Below are 11,277 nucleotides of genomic sequence, written 5' to 3' on the forward strand. Positions count from 1 at the left end.
CAAGTATACTTGCATAGTTGAGACGAGATTAGAACTCGCAACCTTGCGAACACAAGGCGGATGCGCTTACCACTCGTCCATCTTGAGGATTGCTCTGTTCACAGCAAAGCAATTGGTTTCCTGAAATAAGAAAAACATGTAAAACAATTACGCGCAACAGTTTAACATTTCAATTTGCAGGTTTACGATGTAACTTCACTTGGTGATAAAAATATAAACGCTTCTCAGGACTGATCCCAGTTAAGAATTTATATTCATCTTTGCATGGTGACGTTTGCCGCGTATTAGACCTAGCATAGTTGTATGTAAAACTATGGACCTAATGTATTGCGTTTGATATGTATTGAACAGAATATTTTACCGAATTTCCAAGCCTTGCTTATGTTGCAAATCTTCGTCATATTGCAGCCCATTTTTCTCGGAATCACGTTTAATCACTGGGAATTTTACAACAATGCAAAATCGTACACAAAACACAGGAAAATCACAATAAAGTCATGTTTATGTCGAAATTTTGCTCTTTTTAGAGATTTAGTTGAAAAAATGTGGAGAAACACTGGACAATGCAGTGGAGAAGATTTTCGCGTTTGAAAAATGTTTTATTGTAAGGGGCCGTCCCTGTTTTCACAGAAATTTCGAAGCATTAAATTATATTTGGGTAATTGAAACTTCAAACACACAGTTTTAAGATTTATAAAAGGAACGTTTATGAAAAGTAACTTTTGTAGAATATTTGCAGAAAAATCTCATATTTGCAAAAATTTGATAAAACATACCAGTGCCCTGGTATGCAGAAGTTGGAAATGTTTCCAGTTTATACAAATCAAAATTGAGATCGAAACACACTAAATATGATTGACGCAAGTCCTGAATTGGTGGAAGGAATTGTACAAAAAATCAAAACTAATGGAATGTTTGATGAAATGAGGCGGGATTGTTTGGCTGACATTGACACTAAGGTAACCAAGGTGCACCTTATCATAAAGTTGTGTTTATTGGTATTCCAAATCACTAACAAATTTAACACAAAATCAATTATTGTGATTTGTTTTTTGTAAAAAGTTGTTCGAGTACAAATTAGTGTGTATGATGTTCTGTCCTGTAATGCTTATAATATTCTTGATTCTGTGACACTTTTCGTGCAATTATTGTTTTTAAATCCTGTCAAAAATAATCCTGTTTTTGCTGTGTTTCATTTTGTGATGTTTTAAAAAACCTAACAATAATCTCGGAAACGTTTCAGGTTATTCTGTTTAACATATATACTAGATTTTCGATTTAGGTTTCAGTAGCTTTTAATCTAGTTTTGGAGGTTGTGTTATTCTCTGTAGTGTGCCGCTCAGCATAAGTCCCATGTCCAGTGGCGTAGGCAGCCAAAAATTTTGGGAGGGGCCAAATAATTTGTTGTCTAATATAACTTTTTGCTAACGTTTGGCGTGCTGTTACCAAAAACATGACTTGCCAAACTGTGATTCGACGGGACAGCCAAACGCTTTATTGATTTATTCCATGTATGCATAAACTAAAAAAGCATGGATTTCGGCTTACAACTTGGTGACAAAAGTCATTTTTGGTAATTTATATATTCCTTTGATAGTTGAGAGACGAAACCACAATGATGAGGGACGAAACTACACTAAATAAAAGTTTATCAATGTACAACTTTGAAAATTTGGGAGGGGCCATGGCCCCTTTGGCCCCTCCCTGGCTACGCCACTGCCCATGTCCCAATCAATTGTTAGTTAATTACGATTTTATGTTTTTTTCCTTAGCCTGCATTTCAAAACCTGAAACAAAGGGTTGAAAATTATGTGAACGCTCTTCTTTCAACGGAAGTATGGACTCCGTCACTAAACAAAAACCAACTAAGGGCGAAAGTTCGAGCCTCAGTCATGCAGTAAGTTTGCTATCACACAAATACGATTAAAATCAGACCTTCTTAAAACATATATTGAAGGTCATTTAAATTCAAGTATTCAAAGTAATATAAATATAAAAAATAAATCTTGTTAATCAAATCATTAAACTCACACTTGTCTTCTGTCTGTTGAATTTGTTGCAGTTTAGTGTAAAACAAAAATACTTTATTATGGCAGATCAGGAATGTTAAACACTGGAATTGAACACATCCTTCATCAAGTTGTGGATGCAAAAATGTACACACAGTTCCTGCCTAAAATTTCAGACTTCATTGCTGAAAATCAGGAAGATTTGAAAAAGGTACAGACAATAATCACCAAACAATAATAAGTTTTACTAGAAAACAAATTGCCAGCGAAGTAGAATAAAACGTATTCATTTTATTAATCAGACGCTGGTAATTTGTTTTCTAGTAAAGCTACTATTTATGGGTCCCCTTCCCTGAAGGGGACACATCTTGATTTTGCTCGATTTGTTTGTTTGTTTTTTCTTTTTTTTCTTTCCTCCCTGAAGTTTGTCCACCCTCTTTTGCCATGAAATGTTTGTTGGATTTGGCTGAAACTTTCACAGATGGTAGATATAGTTATGTAGATGTGCCATCTGCTTCGTTTGTCATGACAACCCCAGTATTTACCCCGCTAGCCCCCAAAATGTAAAATGTTGTTGGTGCGCACCACAAACATTAGTTTTGTGTGATGTTATAAAGGCAACCAGACATATGTTACTTATGTTTGTGGGTTGCTTGGTGGATGTTTTTGCAGTTGACAGTTAGAGGGGTGGTGACAGCCTTATGACGTCAGAAGCGTTGACGAATGTTGCTCATAGCACCTCTAGTGGTCAAAATTTTAAACATTGTCAGAAGTGGATAAAATTTTACATGACTGTTAATTGGGTCATTGTGATTTCATATTTTATACTTTTGGGTGTTAAACCCCATCAGTTACCCCACTAACCCCTAAAATGGGTGAGTTTTTTAAACGGTGTCGGAATTAGATGAAATTTTGATAGCTTGTATAATTTGTCATTTTTAGGTTTCAATTGTTGTGTTTAACCCTGTAGCCCCAATATTTACCCCTCTAGCCCCCTAAAGACTGAATTTGTTAAACATTGTCCGAATTGGATAAAATTTGGACAGCTTATAGAATGTGCTACTTATAGTTATTGTTTGTTATGTTCAACTTTGTCGCCCCCAACATTTACCCCACTAGCCCCCCAAAATCGGTCAATTTTTTAACAATGTCAGAATTGAGTGAAATTTGGACAGCTTGTAGAGTGTGCATTTATAGGTGTTGATTCTTGTGTTCAACCCTGTAGCCCCAACATTTACCCCACTAGCCCCCAACAGTCATGTGCAATTCGCGCTGATTTGTGTTATAGGAGCTGATTATTGTGTTTTAGCCTCTTTTCTCACTGTTTAACACGTTTTTCTCAGACAGACCATAAAATAGAAAAACCTTCAAAAATGTATAAATGCACTGAATTTAAATAGTTTGTACTCCATAAAGCATATTTATTTGTGCACAGTACCAATCACTGTGTTTTACCTTACAACACCCGACTTTCTCATGGTTATCTCTTGAAATGTATTATTTACAACTTTGCATGTGTGGGGGACCCATGAGTTTTTGCTTGCAGAAACAGCCAAGGTTATAAAAGACAATGGATGATATGGGACCTAATATAAAATAAGTGTAGAAAATATGTGTTATAGTGTATATGCAAGGGCAATATGTGCTAAGCCACCCTTCTAGTTAAGTCTGTGTCTTGTGTACCTCAATAATAAGTTCTTCTCTAAATATGGAAACAGGTTTCCAACGAAACCGAATCAGTCGATAATGCTTAAGAATACTGGTTCTGCTTCTTTAGAAACCTGATCCATATTTAGAGTTATACTTGAAAAAGACAGTGATTCTCGTTTTTTTTATGAGATAATAAAAGTTTTCTTGAATCCAGGAATACTTACCAGAAGTTGATGAAAACCAAGATACAGAAGACATGGATGAGGTAAAGGTGGTAAATGTCGTCAGAAGCCATTTGTTGATTCTTGTAAAATCTTTCAGACAATTCAGAATGAGGAAGGGAATTCCCCCGTACCCCCTACACCCCCTCTGCCACTGGTCCAAGATGAAGAAATACCGGAAGTTTTGAACGATGAAAAACTGGCTGAAGAAACTGCTGGAATGAGTGGCAACGATTTAATGGGGATGAATCAGGATGAAACAACAGAAGGAGAGGTTGGAATTTTTGTTGTTTGATAAATTTGAGTTTCGGAAAGTAATTTTTGAAGTGATTCTGTTTGTTATCGCATGTACTGTTTCATTTACAATAAATGTAACAGAATTAACATTACAAAAATCCTCACTTATTTTTTAATGTTTTTTGATTGATTTGAAAATGCACCATGTAGTGTGTTGTTTCAATGTTTTGAAAAGTAATTTAAGTTATTCTGCTTGTATATTGTTTCATTTGCAATAAACGTCACAAGAATCCTCATTTTTTTACATGTTTCTCATGTTTCTCAGGCCCCAGTTATACCAGAGAGCGCAGCCAACACTCTTCGCAATTTGATCCAATCCTTGATGGGTTCGAACATCACAAACTTGCTTTCGTATGTTCTTGGTTGTTTTTAGTTTTGATAATTTTGACCTAATGTCTTGCTTTAAAAATAATTCTGTGCGTTTTTGTTGTAACTTTTGCTTCTGACAGTGAAACAAAAGTTGAAGAACATGAAGCAGAAGAAAAAGAGGAAGAGGAAGAAGAAGAAGAAATCAATTCTAGTCCCCATGCAGGTCAAATAACTTCTGTGCCATTTTTACTTCGATTTTTTTTTCAAGTCAAATAGCTTATATACTTTCATGTAAACATTACAAAAAATATAATTATCACCAAACAACCAAGACTTTTATTCTTTAAAACATATTTTTAATATTGTTTATTATCAGAGAAAATTAAACTTTTCCCGATAAAATTAAGGTGTGTGTTTTGGAGGCAATTCATTTTAACGTTAGGTAACAATTTCCTTATCTTTAAACTTACTAGTACATTATTACTATATAAGCTGAAAATATTGTCTGAATTTCAAACACCTGAATTACAACATTTTTATTTAACGACAGGTACATCCCCATCGATAGACCCAGCACACATTGAAGCCTTCACTGATGAAAGTGAAAATTCTGACAAGGAAAGTGAAAATTCAGACCATGAAAACGACACACAAGCAGGTGGGTTGGGGGAATGGAAGTTTTCGTGTTGATAAACTAATATATCTTAAATGAAATTTTCCAATCTAGTAAAAGTTCTTGCAACTGTCATTGTTAACACACACCCCCCTCTCAGCTTAGTTTACCCGTGATGCCCTAACCTCACTTTCTTGTGAGCTCTAGTCACATAACGCATTATAACATGGTGTAGCTGCAGCACGTTCAGCCATCATCCACCAATTGTGCCCTTCACTGTTTTGCGCTCCATAGTGTTTTAACTTTGCCAGCTATTTCTGGCTGGGTGATTGTTCAGTGCAATTGTGTCACTATTTCTCTTCTACCAAGTGAAGTCAACTCAACTCAACTAAATATTTTGCCCAACTGTATATTAATCAAAGTAATTCCATTTTATATCAGCATATCAACCATTTAGTTGCTATACCTTTGCTTTCAATATACATGACAAACATAATGTTGCAAATTGATGAATTAGGTCCGAAAACTCCTGATGAAGAATCCAGTGTTAGAACTCCTCCAGAAAAAAGTGAAAATGTGGCCGTGAGCGGAGAATCGGAGGCTTCAGAAAGTATTTGCAAGTCCGATAAAAACGTAAGTTTCAGCAAAACTGTGATGACAAACTGACATTGGAACAAATAAATCCCGGCTGTTAATGGACATTGTTGGGTATTGTTGTACGTTTTGTCGTGATGAGGGTAAATTTGGAGAAATGTTCTTTCTGAAATATTTTTTTACCTGTTAAGATTTTCTGTTATAAGTGCCATTTTAGAAATGTCAGAAATTCTGTTTAAACTCTGTTTAATAAAACGGGTAAAATTGTTTTACACTTCTTATAACTTGTACTGATCTGGGACATTATACACCAATATGTTCATAAGTTCAATGACAAATATAACGGCCCAAATCACTGATGATTGCATGAGCGTTTGCCAAAACGTTTGAACAATATAGCAAGCAACTTTTTATGTCTATACTTTTTATATGTCTATTTTTTATGTCATTTCGCTTTTTGTGTCTATTTGGGCCGTTTAAATAGATAGAAAAAGTGGCATTCTATTGTTAAAAACGTACCGCAAATCCTCATGCAATCATCAGTGATATGAAGGCCACATCACGGGCTGTTATTTTCCTCATTAAACTTGCACCAATCTTTTTTATGGTTTAGGATTCGAGTTTTGAGTCCGATCCCGAAAACATTGCTCGTCATTCTGATGAAGGTTCGGCTGAAAGTAATGCTGAGTAAGTTTTAGTTTCATCAAATATAAAAATAATAATGTTGTCGATATTTTGTAGCTTCATTGCTTAATCATGAAGAAATTGGTAATAAAAAAATAAAGAAGAAAATGCTTCTGACTCAAAATCAGTAAACACACAGTTGTTAAAAAAAGATGTATATTTCGCCTTTGCAAGCATCGTTCCTAAAAACCGCAAATATTATTGTCAACGAAGGTTAAATAGAGGAGAACATAAAGAAATTATTTCAAATAAAATATTTTAATAATTGTTGTGTTCAGGAGTGAAAAGCTTGAATATATCAGTTCCGACACTAGTGGCGCTGGTAAGCTGGAATCTGAAATTGAATCCGGCAACAATTTTGAGGAGGAAGTCGCTCAGATCATCGACGTCAACAAAGATTTCGATGAAAGTGTGAGTAAATGTTAGTAATTACAACAAAATAATAATTACTGGGATTTAAAAATAAACACATATATAGCGATGCACCGAATCTGCTAAATAAGTGGTTTTCATATCGCGACCCATTTTAGCAAAATTTCTCGGTGCTCGGTGTATTGTGACATCACAAACATTCCCAATTCCACGCTAGTTTTTTAGTTTTCCAAAGTCCCTTATGTCACAGGACACGTTTTCGACGATCTAACGCATTTAAACACAGTCGTTTTTGTTCTTGGATGCCTTTTCGGACACTAGTTTTGTATGTTAGCAGGGCATGAATATGTAAATTTAACGCTCGGGTCAGTTTGTGCAACTGCTTGGCCGAGCACCGAGCATCAAAAACAGCGATGCTCGGTACCGAGTACTCGGTAATGCTAAAAACATTTAATAGTTGATGCGGTTTAGTTATGGCGCAGTTTAACAGATGGTATTGTTAGTTATGGCGCAGTTTAACAGATGGCTTTTAAATTTATGTTCGTAAAATAACTTTTTTTTTTTAATTTATGTTCGTAAAATTCGTTTTTACAAAGATGCTTCACGTCGCTTATGCGGTCTTATGTATTGACAGATTCACGAAGTCGAATTCATCGAAGTTGAAGAGGAGAGTATTGTTGTTGAAGAATGCATCGTTGAAAATCAAGAACAGGGTAAAAAATTATTGTGTGTTGGGGGGTAATGGACGAAAAACTAATTTTATTTTGTGGTTTGCGGAGAAGAGGAAGAATACGAAGAAGTTGTTGTCGTGGACGAAGTGAGGGAAGAGCCGGATGAAAACTTGAACCAGGTTGGAAAGTTTTTCTGACAAGCTTTTCGAAACTTGAGTCTGAAATTTGTAGCTCATGTTTTGTTTTGGAAAACTGCACTGTGAACTTGATTTGCCGGTTTTCAGTTGCAAAAGTAACTACGCACTTATAGTTGGGGTAACTCTGTGACATGAAAGGTAACCTGGAATCCTAAAAGGCAAATAGATAACTTTGTGTAATAAAAGGTGACTTTGTGTCATGATAAGTAACCTTATGTCATTAGAGGTAACTAAGTGTCATGCGAAGGTAACTTTGTGTCATAAGAGGTAACTTTGTGTCATTAGAGGTAACTTTGTGTCACTGTGGTAACTTTGTGTCACTAGAGGTAACTTTGTGTCATTAGAAGTAACTTTGTGTCATGAGAGGTAACCTTGTGCCACTAGAGGTAACTTTGTGTCATGTGAGCTAACTTTGTGTCACAGGAAGTAACAGTTACATCAGAGCGGAGAAAACGCCACAAACGTCACCACAAGAGGCGCCACAGGAGCAGTAGCGAGGACAGCAGTGACGACAGTGGTCAGGTGCAGTCAAGCGTGGAATCGCAACGTGAGGTCGAGAGTGACGAGGAAGAAGTTCACCGCTCCAGGTTTACTGTGGTGTTGAGGATAAATTGAACTTTTTTCACGGGGTTCGAACCCAGGACACTCTAAGGGACGAATCCCGTTTAGTTTTTTTTTAGATTTGTATATGGTTCAGGCGCGCAAGTAATCGTTCAGATGTTGGAATGCTCACCAACCCCACCTAACGGACAACCCCACCTCTATATTGAGCGCGCCCAGATTGACAAGCTGTAGAGCAGGGGTGGGCAAACTACGGCCCGGCAAAGGAGTTCATGCGGCCCGCCAAATGTTGGGAAATTTTAAAGAGAAAGTTTCCGAGCAACGCTGAGTAGTATTATAACCACAGGCGTAGTTTTGAAAAATACCGGGGGTGTTTACGTGAATTGGTCTGCTGTTTCTGCCACGTTATTATGCAAATATTCACTTGAAACAATTTCTTCGTTCGATAAAAGTAAAAGCCATTCACGTTTTCAAATACAGCCCACTTTGTACTGTTGACGCCAAAACTTTGGTCACTTTGGATCAAGTTTAGGTTGTTGCAGTACATTGCAAACGGACATTAAACGCGGGTTTAGAATCATTAACACAGACCACGACACTTAAGATGGATACTAAAAGCGGCTCGCTTTGTTTAATGTTGGCGCAAGGAATTTATTAACAAAAAAACGTGGTGCAGCCTATGTTGCAACAAATGTTTGTTTACAACAAATGCTTTATTTTTTTTATTTAATTGTAGCGTTTCAACCAATGTTTGTACAAACAAAGTGACAACAAACGTATTTGCACATAGCTGAAAATGTACTATGTTAATATTTTGAGCTAAATCAGGGGTACACAACCTGCGGCCGTACAGCCACATGCGGCCGCGTAGACGAGTTTGTGCGGCCGTGACCATGTATGTTAAAATACATGTACTGGCTGCCGTGACGTAACTAAAACTATTTTGCCAAATATTTTGATTTTCAAACTGCTAAAAACAGATTTCGTGAGACTGAAAAAAAGATTACCATCCTAAGAAGCACATGCGCCAGGCTTTTTATCCGCTTATTGTCTGCAAACAATGCGAATAAACATGCACCGCAATCGTCACAATACCGATTATGACGTCATAAACAGTTAGCTCCGTTCAGTTAAACTTATGCACCAAGTCAGAAATTATTAATATGAGCATTTTAAGCAACTTTGAATCGTATATACATGATATAAACCTAATTCTTTACACCAGTTATTAAAAAAAAAACAAGCAAGCAATTGGGGGGCCGTTGGTGAAATACAATGCGGCCCCATAAGATTAAGAACTTTTGAATGCGGCCCTTGCGCTGAAAAGTTTGCCCACCCCTTCTGTAGATCGTAGATGAGAAATTGTAACGAGCTTTGCTAATCCCGTTTCAGATCCCGTAAAAAGCGAAAAAAGAAACGAAGCAAAAAACACAAACGCCAAAAATCGAAACTTCGCGACGGTTCTCCATCCGAGTCACGTGACCTGCGGCAAATGACGTCATCAGATTATTTCAGGTTGGGAATAAACTGTCAATATGATTTGACATATTCATTACACGCACTGAAGATGCTTTTCAGCGAAATATAGTTCTTGTAAGCTCTTTATAAGATTGTCAACTGGTGAACATTTCCCCTGAAAATCTGAAAATGAACATTTCCCAAAGTTGTGATTTACAAACCGTTACAAGAATGGCAATAGAGCAGGGAATGATTACCAGAATCATTTTACCAGGATTTGTAACTTTTTCCTTCCAGGACGAGTTTGTCGCCGAATCAATCGCAGCGCAGACCTTTTATGCCGTCCCCAGACTCGTTACGGGTGAGTGATTGAAGCTGGCTGAAGTTTGTTGCGGGTTTCATGTGCGTTGTTTTGTAGGTGGACGGACCTGAAAAGCGGAATGTGAAAGTTGAACCGGTTTTTATGCCGCAGATGCCGCCGAGATACAGGTCATAAAACATTTGGATAACAGACATTTCATATGATTTACAGCCAGCGTTGAAGTTCCACTGTGTTATGTTGTTGTTTTGTTGCAATAAACCTGTTGTGTTGACGTCGTTTTGTTTGTTTAGGGATCCGTACGCGCTAGGCCCGCGTGAAACCGACAACCCTCCCGACCGTGGATTTCACCGACCCCGATATTCACCCCCGCACCCATACATGGGCCAACATTTCCCACAACACCCCCGTTATTCACCCCCCTACTCTACAAGACCCCCGTACCACGGACATAGCCCCCCATTGCGCCGGTTCAGCCCCACTTTTGATTTTTACCGCCCCCCGATGCGTCCAGGATTTGACCCCGTGCGACCCCCACATTCACCCCCTCCAAACCGAAGAGGGTTTTCCCCACCTAGGGGGCAAATGGGGAGATTCCCATACCCCCACGATGACAGAGCCCCCATGTTGGGACCCAGGATTCCCCCTGGTCCCATAATTCGCCATGATTTACCCCCGGGCCCTCCTATGAACATTCGACGGCCTTTGAGATGATTGAAGCTGTTTGTCGTCAATTTGAAATCAGTTCTTTCTAGTGGTGGGATTCAGCCGGTTCGCACCGGTTCGATAGAACCGTCCCACGAAATTTAATGAGATCAACGAATCGGTTAGCATTACTGGTTACTGTCAATGGATGTTTTGTAACAGAACCGGCTGATAAAAATTTGAATCTCACTACAGGTTCTTTCTGTTCAAACTTTATCATTTTCACATTTTAATCGAATTTGATACGCTTTGTTAAACTTATTACTATCAATCAAATGAACGTTTTATCAAATCGTGCAAAATTTTTACCTCCAAAGAGATATTTTGTAAATACAATTTTGAACTTGAGCCTGTTTTATAAATTAAATGTCGAGCGGTTATCATCAGCTTTCCTGACGGCGTCAATAAATATCTTTGACGACACCAACCTTGGTTTATAATTTGTTTAGCATTTTGTAACATGTTACCAACTGAAATAGACCCATTTTTTTTAATTGCATAACTGTCACAGATTAAAAAAGTGCAGTTTGTTACATGACGAAGTTTGGCAGGTCACCAAAGCTGATGAACATGTATAGTTTTGGGGCGATCCTGTCATTTAACAGGGGTTTTGCTTT

General features: G+C 37.6%; 1 protein-coding gene and 1 long non-coding RNA gene across 2 annotated transcripts; one reads left to right on the forward strand and one right to left on the reverse strand.

Moving 5' to 3' along the window:
• The first annotated feature begins 688 nt into the window (after positions 1-688).
• Positions 689-11,008, forward strand: LOC145222877 (uncharacterized). Its single transcript, XM_080089108.1, has 18 exons — positions 689-959; positions 1,773-1,897; positions 2,097-2,220; positions 3,874-3,924; positions 3,981-4,154; positions 4,443-4,528; positions 4,627-4,709; positions 5,037-5,144; positions 5,617-5,732; positions 6,307-6,380; positions 6,656-6,788; positions 7,384-7,462; positions 7,532-7,599; positions 8,041-8,204; positions 9,571-9,693; positions 9,934-9,997; positions 10,055-10,125; positions 10,249-11,008. Exons 1-18 carry the CDS (start codon positions 852-854, stop codon positions 10,667-10,669), a joined length of 2,172 nt encoding a protein of 723 aa, XP_079945234.1. The 5' UTR covers positions 689-851; the 3' UTR covers positions 10,670-11,008.
• On the reverse strand, positions 5,008-6,313 carry LOC145222881 (uncharacterized). The gene is made up of 2 exons (XR_013859394.1): positions 6,213-6,313; positions 5,008-5,859 (listed from the first exon to the last, which is right to left on the reverse strand). It is a non-coding gene; the product is annotated as an uncharacterized LOC145222881 (long non-coding RNA).
• Positions 11,009-11,277: the final 269 nt, after the last annotated feature.

Source organism: Phallusia mammillata, chromosome 4, assembly GCF_965637545.1.
Source record: "Phallusia mammillata chromosome 4, kaPhaMamm4.hap1.1, whole genome shotgun sequence".
Taxonomy (NCBI): domain Eukaryota; kingdom Metazoa; phylum Chordata; class Ascidiacea; order Phlebobranchia; family Ascidiidae; genus Phallusia; species Phallusia mammillata.